This window comes from Malania oleifera, chromosome 4, assembly GCF_029873635.1.
Source record: "Malania oleifera isolate guangnan ecotype guangnan chromosome 4, ASM2987363v1, whole genome shotgun sequence".
NCBI lineage: Eukaryota > Viridiplantae > Streptophyta > Magnoliopsida > Santalales > Ximeniaceae > Malania > Malania oleifera.
The window spans coordinates 7,883,610-7,899,977 of record NC_080420.1 but is presented as its reverse complement, the minus strand read 5'-3'; the positions used below and the strand labels follow the sequence as shown (position 1 = coordinate 7,899,977).

At 37.8% G+C, this 16,368-nt stretch overlaps 1 protein-coding gene across 3 annotated transcripts in view; it reads right to left on the bottom strand.

Moving 5' to 3' along the window:
* The window catches only part of LOC131152802 (tRNA wybutosine-synthesizing protein 2/3/4-like), a 28,088-nt gene extending 15,211 nt beyond the window's left edge, over window positions 1–12,877 (bottom strand). For 2 of the 3 annotated variants that reach the window (XM_058104670.1, XM_058104671.1), the window contains exons 1-5: window positions 12,045–12,877; window positions 9,850–10,249; window positions 7,657–8,850; window positions 7,346–7,475; window positions 3,329–3,564 (exon numbers count right to left, since the gene is read on the bottom strand). In XM_058104670.1, the coding sequence (XP_057960653.1) occupies window positions 3,329–3,564; window positions 7,346–7,475; window positions 7,657–8,850; window positions 9,850–10,249; window positions 12,045–12,801 (2,717 nt within the window). In that variant the 5' untranslated portion in view covers window positions 12,802–12,877. The remainder of the gene's footprint in view (window positions 1–3,328; window positions 3,565–7,345; window positions 7,476–7,656; window positions 8,851–9,849; window positions 10,250–12,044) is intronic. The other variant, XM_058104672.1, reaches the window with a different exon arrangement.
* Window positions 12,878–16,368: the final 3,491 nt, after the last annotated feature.

Here is a 16,368-nt window from a genome sequence, read left to right as displayed (position 1 = left end):
TGAGATGTGTGGCTGTTAAGATGGCATCGCCCCAAAAATAATGTTTCATGTTGGTAGTAAACATTAATGCCCGGGCTACTTCAAGTATATGTCTATTTTTTCGTTCAGCAACCCTATTTTGTTGTAGGGTATCCACACAAGAACTTTGATGAACAATCCCATTTTCTTGAAGATAAGTTCCCAGAATAGTATTAAAATATTCCGTACCATTATCAGTACGTAAAATCCAAATATGAGTATGGAACTGTGTATGAATCATGGAATGGAAACTGATGAAAATGAAGCGGACTTCAGTTTTGTCTTTCAGTTAGTAGACCCAACAAAGACGAGTATGGTCATCAATAAAGGTAACAAACCATTTTGTATCGGTACGATTGAGGGAACGTGAGGGACCCCATACATCACCGTGAAACATAATAAATGGGCGAGATGGTTTGTGTATGGATGATGGAAAAGAAGTACAACGATGTTTGGCAAGCTATCACACTTCACATTGAAACTCAGAAGCCATTTTATTTGAACAAATAGAAGGAAACAAACGTTTTAAATATTGAAAATTGGGATGACTCACCCTTGAATGCCATAATAAAAGTTCACTATTTCTAGAAGTAGATGCAGAATCACAAATTGCAGTATTACATAGTTCACTCAAACTTGCCTTCTCAAAGTAGTAGTCTCTCATACGCTTTAGCAGTGCCAATCGTCTTCCCCGATGATAGGTCCTGAAAAACACAATGAGAGGAAACAAATTTAGTAAAACAATTTAAGTCTTTTGCTAATTGGATAACAGGTTGCAAGATAACTTGGAGACATGTAGGACAGATTGTAAAGTTATAGAATTAGATATGCGAATACTTCCTTTTCTAGCAACTGGTGAGAGAGAGTCATCTGCAATTTTTGCCTTCAAATTCCCGAAATATGGTGAGTAGGATGAAAAACATTGATAAGACCTAGTCATATGATCGGATGCACCTGAATCAATTATCCATGGAGATTTGTAACAGGATGTAGTATTTAAAGCTGACAGATAATTGCCTCGATGAGCTAGGGAACCAGAGGAAGACTGACCCGATATTTGAATTGACAAAATCATCTTATATAGCTGATCCAACTGTTCAGGACTGAATGCACTACTGGGAGAGGTATTGGTGTTTTCTCCCTGTAATCTTTCAGTTGATCTTTCAATGCTGGCTTGGTACCCACGATTTTTTTGGTATTGTCTCGGCTTCCAATCTGCCGATTTTCCATGAATCTCCCAGTAGGTATTTTTTAAATGACCTTTTTTTCGGCAATTTTTGCACCGTAATTTACCTTTTTTGTGGTTGTTGACTAGGTCCCCCTGGGCCTTCTAATACAAGAGCCAAAACATCCGGCCCAGTGTGTCTAGCGTGCCTATCTAATTTTTGGGCAGATACAGGTACAGGGAGGTCCAGCCCAACAGGTTCATTTTGAGGCCTCAGCATCACACGCCTCCTGTTCTCCTCCCCCCTAACCTCTGCGAAGACCTTTCGGGTTGAAGGAAGAGATCGCCGACCAAGGATCCGTCCCCTCACGTCATTGTGCTCTCGGTTCAGGCCGGCAAGGAACTCGAAGACCCTCTCGTTTTCGAGCCTCCTTCGGTATCATGTGCTGTCGCCGGAGCACTCCCACTCCTCGTCGATGCTCAGATCGAGCTCCTGCCAGAGATGAGTCATCTCCATGAAATACTCGGTAATGCCTCTCTCACCTTGCCTCATCTGCCACAATCGGCTCTTGATTTGGAAGATTTGCGAGTAGCTTTTGACGTCGGAGTATGTCTCATGTACGGCTTCCTAGACTTCCTTCACCGTTGGCAAGAACAGGTAGACTTTTCCGATTGATGGCTGCATCGAGTTGACAAGCCAAGCTGTGACCATGGAGTTTGCAGACCTCCATCTTTGCAAGGCTACAACGTCGGTACGGTCTGGTTTCCTCCGCTCACCGGTAAGATAACCTAACTTTCTTTTTCCCTCAATCACCAATTTCATGGATTGAGCCCACTCACGAAAATTTTTTCTGTTTAATTTTTTCAATGAGAGTGGAAAGGCTATGTTATCCAGCCCATTCGAACTCCCAACGGATGTGGCCCCTGAGTCACCGTTGATATTTGCAGAAGAGGTAGAGCCTCTATTGTTGACGAAGCTGTTGGCCATCGTTTAGCTAAGGTTGAGAAACCCTAGCTCTGATACCATGTAAGCAGAAGCTATTAAATCTTTTCTACATTACATTGTTCATATGTACATCCCAATATATAATACGATTATCTTTTCTAAACAACGAAACAATTCCCTTACTGAATAATATCAAATCCCCCATATTTACCCACTTTCCAAATTTGTATATTATTTACAATGATACTTGGGATTGGGATTTTAACAATATCAATATATATATATATATATATTGACAACTAAATACAGCGTAAATATTTCGCCAGCGAAAAAAAGTCAACACAACAAAGTAAAGACTTATGATTTTTTGTTTGCATTCTTTAGCAAACACCAACAATCTACAAGTTAGAAAATAAGGTGGTTTTCTACATCAGCTCAATGTGTCCAAGCAGTGGTGAATCTACTTTTCATCTTTTCTTGCATTGTTCTACAATTCTTTTTGGGTAGTTTAGAGAGCATTGGATTTGCTCAGGTTCTTTGGATAGCTCACATCTTTGAGGGGCTTTTGGAAGGATCTGGAAGATAGGAATTTGTACAGTTTTCCTGTTTTCGCTGTGATTTGGCATCAAAATATTTGCCATTGTCTGCTTTGTGATAAGAGAATTTTTCCCTCCTCATGAAATGCTACATCTGGAGCTTTTAAAAGAATGCTTCTGCAGGGTGGAAGGCTTTATCATCAGTTTCTTTTTTATTTTTATTTTTATTTTTGGGGGGGGGGGGGGGGGGAGGGGAGGGAAGAGATGGGGAGGAGGGGATTTATTATCCTTTCCTTGTACTGTTTTGTTTTTCTCTCTCTTCTATTCAATAAAAACTGTTCTTTTCTTTTAAAAAAAAATAGTTAATAAGAAAGGAAGACTTAAGATCTCAAAACAATGAAAATGAAAATTGATACTATTCGCCATCAATCCCACATATACATACACAATAGAAAGAAAAAGGAAAAAAAAAAATAATAATACAGATCCTGCATTCTAGACATAGTAGGAAGGCTCACATTTCCTGCACCCCTCTCTCCAAAACATACAAGATCAAGAAATACAGAACAAAGGAAAAGACAATATGCCAGATCCTACATCCTAGACATAGTTAAAGAGTTCAGCATACTTGAAACAGTAATCCCCAAATGTGAATTAAAATACCTGACAAGGAATGGCAAAACAAAATATCCAATACCAGCAAACAAGTCCACAATAACTTCATCTCTACAATCCAGCTGGCCCATGCGAATCTTCTCAGAAAGATTGCCCCAGGAGAACATGCACTTGGTTACATTAAAAGAATAAAGAATTCCATTTTCACAATGATCAACCCAACCACCATCCCCCAAAAGAATCTCCAAGGTACTGTCCCTTGTGCCAGTTGGGGCAACACGTCCCTACAAAATGCCATCCAATTGATGAACCAAATACATAAGAAAACCAATTCACTATAATAAGAATAGCAGAAACATTGGGGGAGTGAAATTTGCAGGCATTGTCATATGACTTTCTCTCCCCAAAAAGATTATTTGAGTTTTAAGCCCAAAGTTCAACATTGCGCGAGATCTTCGTGTCTATTATACGTGCAGACACAATATGTGGTCTTAATGACTACCTAGGGTTTTTATGATTTAAATATTTTTACAATTATGCACTGGCCTAATTTTAGAGATTGTTTGCATATAGGATTTGATATTATCTCCTAGAGATTGTTTCCTCACATCACTTAGCATTATTTTGATTGTTTGCTTATTTAGAATAAGGAGAAAGCCTATATCAAGGGTTAGTGCGTAACCATGAGTGGCAGATTTTTGAATTTCGAGAATTAAGGCCTAAATTGAGAGTTGCTTTAGTTTTTCCCTTTCTTTTTATTTTTCTCATTTAATTTCCGTGAACTTCATTTTTCTCTTTATCTTTTGTCATTTTCTAGCTGATTACTGCATCAATTCGGTATCAGAGCCTCATTTCAGTCCTTCACCACCATCCACCACTTCCAGCCCAACTAGCATGTCTTCCTTAAGGAATAACTCCAAAATCATCCACAGTATCTCTTTTTGCTTCAATCGAAGGCCATGGCTACGGCACCATCATTCATAGCTTCATGGGTAATGATTGCAACAATACAAGCTGCATGCTGCACGTCTCCAACATCACGTATTCATGGGTCCATCATTGTCTGCCTCTGTGTGCCATCAAACATGAGGAGTTCCCAAATCCCTAACCCACATAAGGCCCCATCCTCCTATTTCTCTTCCTTTAACCTTATTCCTTTTACGGCAAAGAACAACAAAGCTCAGCCCATAACTGCATAAGCCCAACCAGCTTTTACTATAACCTGCTCCACCTAGATCAGACCAAACCAAACCCAACATGTCGACTAGGGCAACTCAGGTCGCACACAAGTCAGGGCTGACACAACTTTAATGCTATTTGATCCAGTTCAGTCTTCAGGGAAAAAAAATTCAGAGCAGAGCAGAGAGAGAGATCTTAAGCAAAAATATAGCCAAAAAACAAAAACTCTCATCACTCGTACAACATTTACTAATCCTTCGACATTTTCTCATTCATGAAACTACGCTCTCATCTCAAACTTCCTGCATCTGTTTTCAGTCAAACTCATTGACAGTTTCCAAGTTACAAATTGAAATTTTGCTGCTTGTCAGCCCAACCATCTCCAGTGTGACAAACATTCAATTGGTAGACTTTGAGACGTCAGGAAAGGTACAAGTTCCAGCTTTCAGAATAGTCATTCATGTTCAATTTATTGTTAATTTATAGAATGAGTTATAGTGCCTCTCTACACTATTTGCATACTTGCTATGAGCTCCAGTAATTGTGAACTATCAAATTTCACCTAACCAACTGCGCAGACCCAAATAGCACTCATTCATTTGCATTCTTACTATGAGCTACAGTAATTGTGAACTGTCAAACTTTTTTAGTTTCCTTGAGTCTAATATCAGCACACCTAACCTACTTATCTACATTTCCCCACTCATGACCATCAAAAACTTGAAAGAAGCTCATGCTACCATCGAAAAAGAAACCTATACAACTAAAACTAACAATTATCATTATTAAAAAACCATAATCCAAATCCATGACTTGGTTAACCAACTCAAGAAAGGCTACTCTCCACACTAACATGGAAACTTTGTTCAGTCAACGAATAGAACAACAACTTACCTTGCATGAAAAGTGTTTAGGGAAACAATCTATCAACGTGGCCCAGGTAGAATCATAGGATACCAGATCTTTGTGTCAACCCAAGGTACTCTCCACTCTAGTTGAGTCCTTATGACTGCTAAGTATAGTCAAGTCTTTACCCCAATTCTCCACAGATGCAACACACGCAGGAGCTTGCACTAGGCAACCTTCGTTGCCATGTCACAGAACATAGGTATCAGTCAGTTGCTCCTCCACCTGGGGTTACTACACCTAGAGTCTCTCCTAAGGATATGATAATAGACTCCATTGGACTATTGGAGACAAGCTTCATTATGATGATGCACGTAGACGCAGCTCCTCACCGGACTTGGTGGGATTGTTAGATGTCAACCAATGGCTTATGCTCAGTTTCAACCTAGGTATGCATGTAATGATGACATTTCAAAGAATGTTAAATTTGATGTGCCTTCCTATGATGCAGGCTAGACTCTTCCAAATTCTTAGGTTGGCTACAAGAGTTAGAGGACACTTAGTGGTATGGCATGACTAATGCATCCCAAATTTGGTTCGCCAAGATGAAACTTACTAGCTCTGCTAAGCAATATTAGCAAACAATTCATTGTGGCTTAGAGCGTACAAGCACCACAGGTTCAATGTGAACTAAGAGGATTAAATTGTGTATAAGTATGTCCCTGCATACCATAGGAGATGGTTACTAGACCGATGATATAATCTTAGGCAGGTCACCATCAGTTTCACTGATTACATGGCTCATTTCGAGGATGATGCTGCTTTGCAACTATTCTAATGACTCCATGAACAACCTGTCCAAGTTTCTAGTGGGTTAAGGAATGAATTGAAGCAAGAGGTTTTCTTGAACTTTTAAAGGGAGGCCTTTCATAATTCATAAGACATTGGAGCTACAGAGAATCAGAGATATCATAGGACTTCAATGCAAAAGAGAGTCATTCCCCAGGCTGGAATCACGGGTCAGCCTAGATTGGTGACCTTTGATAGGAGGTTCCACCTGATCCCGTTAGCCCAACAAATCTTACAACCCTAATCCTTGACCTACGCTAGCAAGTCAAAGTGTCACCCAATGTCCCTCCTCTTCTAAGGGATAGAGGATCAACTCCTGTCATGTTCGACCACTTAACCCCCTCATTGAGTGTCATCATTGCAATGCTAATGAACACATAGGTGCCCATTGTACTCAGCACACCCTAACCCCGAGCCAAAGATGAGAAACCCCAAGAAAACAACAACATTACAAACTATGAATCATTATACTAACCTGACTTTGGGGAGTGTGCAGATGAGGACCTTGTCTAAATCTTATTAGGTGTACAGTGGTCTCTTCAACGGAATTTGAGTCATGAAAGCGCATCATCATCTTGTATTCTCGTGATAAGCTAAGAGATAAAATCTACAAACTTATCATCGATAGGGGTAGTTCCATTTAATGTAGTGTGAAAGTTGTCCATAAATAGATTGCATCTCAGGCCCCAGCCTCACCCTCATCCATATAGGTTGCTTGGGTGGATAAGACTTCCTTGCCAATTTCTGAGTGTTGTAGGGTACACCATACATCTCCGGATAGGTGCATACTCCACTAAAATATCATGTGATGTATTGCCCATGGAGGTAGCGAGTATATTATTTGGTTGTCTTTGGATCTATCACATTAATGCCTATAACTATGAGCAAAAGAATGCTGACGTGTTCCAACACGGCAATAAGTTCAAGAACCTCAAAGACAGAGCAAACAAACTAACAAAATAAATTGAAATCAACAAAAATGCACCAGTTCAAAGATCTACCCATTTTTAAATCCAGCTTATTATAAAAATCTACTGACTGAAACTGAGTATCAAATGGGTAGGCTGCGCACCATATTGGAAACCGGGGGGGGGGGGGGGGATGGTAGGCACATCAGTGTAAAGAAGATTTTTTAAATGGATGAAAAATAAAGCAACAAGTATGCCTGAGTAAATGTAATTTGCAGCTTACTTGGCGAGCAAGGCGACGAGTGTTAAGTGATTTGGCAACAGTGGGCCAAAGCTCCTCCACTATTGAGTCCCATTGCGGGTCCTTGAAGCATGCCACGGGAAGCACAACAATATCACCAAGTCTCTCCCATCTAAGGCAGCCAAAGATGTCAATCTAAGTCATTTTTCATACTATAGCATACAAAAAAACTGCAAACATGAATATAAAACAAGCAGGAAACCTGAACTCTTGTTAGAGAAGCAAAATTTTGTCTGCAGTAAATCTGCATCTCACTGAAGGTTACTGGCAAGAAACAAATTTATAAAACAAACCTTGCGGGTAGCTGCTTTAAGAGCTGTTCTGATAGGCCTCTACGCTTTATCAAAGAGGCCACAGCTACACCCATTATTTGTAATGGAGATTTGGGAGCTCTTCTAATTTCAACAACCTCATCTGCAATCTTAGAAGCACCACAGGCCATTAGAAGATTCAAAGCTGTCAAAGATGAGACGTTGTTTAATGAGACCCCCCCTCTTATATATGGTTTGAACAAATGAGGATCATTCAGCCCTTCAAATGAATCTCCTATCTGATGTTGATTTTCTGGGAAAATGTTGCAAAAATTTTCACTTACAGGAAAACAAATATGCATTCCATCTTCCTGTGAGTATGCCTTCCTACCAAGATCTAACCATCCAAATTTCTTCAATATGTCCTTCCCCAATTTTGCATATTTTCTCTCAAGTTGTAGCGCACATTGTGAAGCAACCATCTTATGTCCAACATCCATGGAAGACAGATCAGCTTCAATATTTAAGCTAGGGCCTTTGGTTAAATTTAATGCAACTCCATTTTGTGGATGTTGAAAGTCACCAGCTTTTGTTTCCATAACCTGTTCAAACTGAATAGCATGCTCTGCTCCAGTTTCAGAAGGCATAAGAATGTTATCAAAAGTCATCAATGGAAGCAAGTTGACCCTCACTGGCTCACTAAACTTTGTTCCGAATGCATAACAAGATGCCCCACCACCAATTACAACAAGATCATCACCAACAACATTGGCTGTACTACGAACAAATAGATCTTTACCAATAGAGTTGAGTATCACATGCTTCCACAAACGTAACCTCATATCAAACAATGCTAATTCTTGACAGTGTTGTCTCACAGGGCAACCACCAATAATGCCAAGATAATTTTTGTAAGCAAACATTGAGTGGGAGAACCTTGCATGTGGAGGTTTCCCCGCCATCTTTTCCTTCTTCCATAAACATGTTTGAATGCTGAAACTGTAAAGGTCTCCTAGTGGTTTCTCCCTGTTATACCCTCCAAACATAAATAATTGAGATCCATATGCCACCAATGAGTGAGAATGACGAGCAGAAGGCCATTCCCCATGGACGCATATCTCACTCCACTGCAAATCGTCTGTATCAAGGACATGCAAGGATGAAGAGATTATATCATTGTTAAGCCCGCCAAATACATAAATCTTTGAACCTATGGCTGCTGCTGCATGCCGATGCCTGCATAAAAGTAGCTTATATTTACTTAAGGGGATAAAAAAAAAAAATTCAATACTTCTAAGGAAATTATAACAAACACAGTAACACTAATACTACATTTGGAAGAATGGCAGTGGAGGCTTGGACTTGTGTGGAACTCAACAAAACCAAGTACAGCTCTCTATTACATTTTCTCCAAATTCACACAACTCAGAATCCGAAGCTTGAACTCCATCCTCACAAACACAATGTAAAATTTATCATAAAAGATAATAAAGACAGCTTAAAAAAAGAACTAGCTAAGCTCAAGTGGAACGATGTATCATATTTCTAAGTTGATCATTTATTTTTCAATTAAATTGTGAATGAATATCCCAGTAGCAGATATAAAAAAATATACATAAAAAAAGAGGTCATGATTGAGGCAAATTTCATCAAAGCCTCAACTTTTTCCCCTGTAAGTGCTTCATGGCCACAAATCTTTGAACCTATGGCAGCGGCTGCCTGTATAAAATTAGCTTATATTTACTTAAGGCATCAAAAATAAATAAATAAATTCAATATTTAAGTGGATTTTATCAAACATGGTACTACTAATACTATATATGGAAGCACGGAGTTAGAGGGTTGTACTCAGATTTGTGTGGAACTCAACAAAACTAAGTACAATTTTCTATTACATTTTGTCTCAAATTCACACGACTCCAAATCAATGGCCCCAACTCCCTCCTCACAAACACAATGTGAAAATTTTTGTGACAGATGGCTAAAAAAATTAGCTAAGCTCAAGTAAAATGATGTATCCTATTTCAAAGTTGGTGTCGTTTTGTCAATTAAATCATGAATGAATATCCCAGTAGCAGATATAAAACAAAGGTTATAAGAAACGTGCTTGAGGCAAATTTCATTCAGAGCCTGAACTTTTTCCCCTGATAAGTACTTAAAGGCCACAATGTTAAAATACAAAGAACTAAAAGTGGCTAAACAGCAAAAGAAGCACAAATGTGCCAAAGACATCACCTTGGAGGGAAAAAACAACCAGTGCACTTCAACAATTTCCACTTATTCTCAGCTATCATGAAAGCCCACACATCATTCAAAATTTTTGTGGGATCAGCCCTGCCTCCAATAACAAACATAGAATGTTCAACCAAAGAAGACGTATGACCCAGGCGTGGAGATGGACTGTCCTCAGTGTCAAGTGATTTTAATTTACCAGAGATTGGATCAAGCAGCAAAGAGTCATTTCTTCTTGTATGCCTTCCCATGCCTCCAAAACCACCAAATACTAAAATTTTGCTGTCACTTGTGTTATACAATGTACAGGCTGAATGACCCCAAAGAAAAAGCTTCTCCAAAGGTTGACCAGCAATTGCCATTGGAGCGACAGATAGGTTACAACCAGGAAATTCAGATGACCCTGCCAATGATTCAAAGATTCAAACTTGCTGTCACATTAGAAGGAAATGGGTCCTGCAACCAAACATATATTAGTAGGTAACAGTACCACTCAGGCTATCCAAACACATGCACACACGATAAAAGATATAATGGCCCTGTGCTAGTGTATAAATCCAAATAATTAAATATATACTCATCAATACATGTCAAGTTCAGCTGCTCTTTGTAATCAAAAACAGGTTTTTGGGTTCTTTGCTCTTGTACCAAAGTCATGTAAAAACTCACTTGCCAAATAAATACAAAACTGACACTACGATCTACCCCAGTTTTCCGAGTTATAAATGATTCAAAAGATGGAAAGAGCATGCATATGAGAGAAAAAGAATCATGCTTAACCAGAATACAGTAATACATTAATATATGCAATCATGTGCTCTTAAAAGCAAAGTTCAAGTCGAACAGATAATACTCATAATAACAGCAACAATGGAACCAAAAAAATAAACAAATAAATATATTTAAACATCATATTGGATGCACAAAAATTAACAGATAATCCAGCTAGCTGTTGTATAACAGCAATAAGAAAATAAAATAAAAATATTTTAAACATTTCATTGGATGCAAGAAACTGACATCAGGGAGCTTGCTGCAGTGTAACCTTTTAGAGAAATCAAGCTGTACATGACAGTTCCCAAGAAAGAATAAATTCAGCATGCTTTCAATATTACAAAAATTTCAGAGTATTGAGGAGAATAAAAGTACATAAATAATTTTTTGTAGTAAGGAAATGTTGAATTGCAGTCCATTGATATTGTCCCTTGAGAATACAGCTTTTCATCATTTTTAGTATGAGCTTCTGACATAGTGACATGTACTTGACCTCCACAAGATATAAACTGTTTGCAGTTCAATATCTATGTATAAAGTGGGGTAGAGTGCAGAAAATAGTGTCAACAATTTCTAAAATTTTGTAAAAGACTTTCATCAACTTATAAAGAAGATTATTTTTCCACCAAAGCCCTGCTGAGCATCTATAACTTTTAGCCACTTAATATTTAGATACTTAGCACAATGAATAGTTCATCCAAGAGTCCAGAGGCAACTGTCCGACTCAAGGTATGCAGGCCTTGTAAAGCTCTCATTAAGATGTATAGAGCATACAGTTTGAATACATGAGTGTACTGCATCAATATGAGGAACCACCACCCTGCAAAAGTAGAACATGTATCTTTATCAGATTAATGGCTCTTTTCACTTTGAAGTTTGAACTCCCTATGTCCAATGTCTAAGCTGCTTTGATGGAATTTTCACCAGAAGCCTTGTGTTCACAGTCACACTGACATTAGGACAAACTATTTGCATACAACAGACAGGTTCTTACACTATTAAGCATTCAGATAAAGTCTTTCTAACTTCACACAAAAATTCAAATGTGCAACTATAAATAATTGATAACTGTATCAAACCATCAGACAGAAACATGGTCATTAAATCCATTTCCCAGCATTATTGTGGCAAAGTATAATTTTTTGGACTGGTGCTTAGTACTTCAAGATGGCCATTAAAAATCAGTCATGGCAGTCAATATATAAACAATGAACTGGATTGGATGGGGGTACAATTCTTCAATTTCTAATAAAGTTGTTTGTTCAAAACCAACTTATCAAAATCTCACACATTATCCACTTTTCTAAACAGTCAAAATAAGATTATCCTCTAAAACCACAACTTATGCAATTAGAAACAACACATAATTAAAATGGATATAGCTGTCCATATTCACATCATAACTCCATCACTGATCAAATTACCAAAATAGGTGTCAGTATCTGTTCTCGGCAAATTACTATCCTGATCTTGACTGACACTACAAGCATGACCCTCGCTGCAGACTGAGCCATTCTTATCATCTTCTGTTGCAGTATTCGAAAAAATTTCATTACCCACAAACCCATTGCGCCGAAGCGCTTGAAGGAACCCCTCAGTTCTCCCCCGATTCGCCTCCATCTTCTCATTGGCGATCCCAACAAGGTACCGGACATACTCCGGAGAAACCATCATCCGACAAGTGTCCCCCAACGGCACCTCCAGGCGTATAGAACAGCGAATCGCTACAATCACGCGCTTGTGCGCACTTGTAATACCCGATTCCCTGAACCCACAAGAAATAGCTGTAGAAACGAGCGATTGAGCTGAGCCTACGTCTCTGCACTCGACGGCGACGATGAAGGGCTCGAACCTGAAGACGAGGTCGCTGTGCTGAGCGGAGGGCTGAGTCGACTCGGCGGGGAAGAGGAGGTCGGTGACCAAGTCGGGGTCGGCAGGGTCGTGGGTTATGAACAGCCAGAAGCCCCCTTTGGCTTTCTTCGACTTGGTGGTGGGTATGGCGGGTTGAGAGAGGATGGAGATGCGGCCAGAGCATGAGCTGGTGGTGAAGAAGGAGGGGTGTGAGTTGAGGGTGTTGAGGATTGGTATGATGAGTGTGTCTAGCGTGCCTTCGGGCGATTTATCGCTCTCCGCCTCGCCCATGGCGGCTAATGCCAATGCCTTCCTCTCCTCAAACTCCATTGATGTTCAGAGCAGAGCGCGAAGGGGGAGGAAGAGGAGGGTTTATGGAATGGACTGGGAGAGATGGGCCTTCAAAATTTTTATGGGCTTGGAAGTGAAAACTCGATCCATGTTAACTCGTAGAAATAGTGTTGTTTATTTTGATTTTTCACAAAATTATTAACCGTAAAAAAATATTATTTGTTCAATTAAATATGTCCTGAGATGATTTTGGCTTGCAATTAAAAAATTGAAACAAATTAAAATAAAAAATACAATTTTTTATTTGGTTCAAATAAAACTGAAATAAGAATTATGTTGTTACTATTTGAAATAGAATAATTGTTATAATTTATCAATTATTTCTACTATGTAATATAATTTTTTTATATTCAATCATATAATAATTGTTTGATCTATATGAATATTTGTTTGTAGAAATTTTCTTATTAATATATGTGCTTTATTATTAATATAGTAAATTAATATTTGTTTGTAGAAATTTTCTTATCATTTATCATCAATTTATAAAGAATTATAAATTTTTAATTTATATTGAATTTTTCAAGATTTGTATGTAAAATATTTTGTCATTTTTTATTTATAAATTTTTAAATAATTACAAAAAAGATAAATTTTTTAATTTTCAAAAATTTTAAAAGATAATTTTTGGGATCATGAATTTTTGTGATTTGCATTTAAATTTCTATGGATTTGCAAAAGAAAAACTCAATAAATTTTACTATCATTTTTAATCAAGGAATTATTGTTTATTTTATTAACTTCGTAATTTTCTTCTTCTCTAAAATTCTTTTTTAGATTATGAATAGTTTCTTCTTTGTTTAAAACGTTTAAATTGCACCTTGTTGTGTGTATTAAGCTGATTACTTATTCTAATTTTCAAATTTCAATCAATTACAAAACATTAAGAATCTGATTTTACCTAAACATTAACCACAATCACACCTAAACTAAAACTTGTTTATTTTAACGTGTGCGTGTGTGCTAAGCCTCATCAAGAAAAATATTTTATTCACCAAATAAAATTCAACAAAGCCTCAATAAATCCAGAAAAACATAAACATGTCAATTACACAATCACAATAACACATTTACGTGGTTCGACCCAAAAATTGGCCTACATCCACGGCAAAAACTCGCCTTTAGAGATATTATATTTAATTCGGTGGAAATAAATATACATACATAGATTTACCCTTACTTGGCTTACCAATCTCCTTTGGAAATTAGCTCAAGAACGACCCAAGAAAGCCCCTCTTCGCACCTACAAAGAACCTTAGGCTTCTTTCTATCCTTCTCCCTAATTTCCCTAAAAGAAAACTCTCCCAAGAAATAGATTTGTGCATTACCTTCCCTTACTCTTGTGTGAACCTCCGCTGGAGGCTGGAGATACCCAATGCTGCACCCATCTCTTGTCGTCTCCCTCTCTCGTGCGCTGCGGCTGAAAGGTTCTCTCGGCGGTGATGCTTCCTCGGGTTGCAGGTCTCCCTCTCTCACTGAATACTCTTGCGACTCGGGTGAAGCAAAAGACTCTCTCTCGGCTGCCTTTTTTGAAGCTACAAAACTGAAGAAATCTGAAATCCCCCTCCCCTCTACTGTTTTTCTATTTACAATTAAGGAAAAGCAAATTACATCCATGCCCCTATAACAAAAATTTAAAAGGAATAGCAGTCGTTGGTTCTCCAACAGCGTGGACGGCTCAGATCTGTCCCATATTCAAGCTTGACACTCCAACAATTCTCCACCTTGGCAAGCTTGTGACCTTTGCACCTCCTTAGCATCTTCTATGACGGTTCCTGCAAAACAAACACTACCAACATCCAAGGTTAACCAAGTTCGAAAAATGTTCAAACTTGGATTTAGGTACTGCTTTAGTCATCGTATCAGAAGGATTATCCTCTGTTGGAATTTTCCTTACTTTTATTTCACCACTAGAAACAATATTCCTCATAAAATGCAGCCTAACATCTATATGTTTGGACCTATCATGCTAAACATGATTCCTAACCAAATGAATTGTGTTTTAATTGTCACAGTAAATTATAACGGTTCCACTATACATTCCTAACTCTAGGCACAATCCTTTTATCCATATAGCCTCCTTAAAGGCTTCAGTCATGGCAACATATTCAGTCTCCGTGGTAGACAAGGCTACCACCGACTGCATGTGTGATTTCCAACTAATAACACTACCTAAAAAATAAAAGATCATACCAGACAAAGATTTCCTTGTATCTAGATTTCCAGTATAATCAGAATCTACATATCCTTTTAACCCTATTTCACAATGCATATCCCTTTTTCCAAATATTAATCCTTGTTGTTTTGTTCCAAACAAGTATTGAAAAATTTATTTCAAAGCATGCCAATGTGATTTCCCAGGTTTGCTCATAAATCTACTCACTTGACTTACAACATAAGATAGATCAGGTCTAGAATATACCATAGCATACATTACACTACCAACCATACTAGCATAAGATATTCTATTCATAAATAATGACTCATTTTCAGTTTCAGGACACTGTTTTCTAGACAATTTAACATGCTTGCAACAGGAACAGAATTAGATTTAACATGACTCATTCCAAATCTTTTTAACACCTTTGAAATATAAGACTTTTGAGACAAGTAGAGAAGTTTTTTATTCCTTTCTCTAATTATTTCCATACCAAGTATTCTTTTAACAGGTCTTAAGTCTTTCATTTCAAATTCAGATTTAAGCATGCACTTAACTTGATTTAGCATATCCAAGTCTCTACAAGTGACCAACATGTCACCAACATATAATAACAAATATATATGACATTTATCACATGATTTATAATAAACACAGCCATCATAATTGCTTTTATAGAAATTATTTTGAATCATGTAAGAATCAAATCATTTATACCATTGTCTAGGTGATTGTTTCAACCCATATAAAGATTTCTTTAATAAACATACATGATTTTTATTCATTTTTGTATCAAAACCCTCGAAAGGTTGCATATAAACTGTTTCTTCTAAAGTACCATGCATGAAAGCAGTTTTAACATCAAGTTATTCCAAATGTAAGTCATGTACAACAACAAAAGGTAATAGAATTCTAATTGAACTATGCCTCACAACAGGAGAAAATATTTCATTATAGTCTACCCCTTCCCTTTGTGTAAATCCCTTAGCCACTAACCTAGCTTTATACCTAGGTGGTTCAACTCAAGGGATTCCCTCTTTCCTCTTAAAGATCCACTTGGATCCTATGAGTTTTTGTTTCTCCGGTCTAGGTACCATCACCCATGTCTTATTCTTGTTTAGAGACTCCATTTATTCTTGCATTGTAAGAATCCATTTTTCAGTCTCTTTACTATTCATGGCCTCTTTAAAAGTCCTAAGGTCCCCCTCAATTTTTGTTTCAGCAACAGAAAGAGCAAAAGTTGTCATATCAATTTTCCCATACCTTTGAGGAGGTCTTATGACCCTCCTCTCCCTATCCCATGCTAGAAGGTAGGTTTTACTTAATTCACAGGTTTCTATTTCTGAGTTTTACTCCTCAAAATCTACAGCATCTGTTTCTAAATGGCT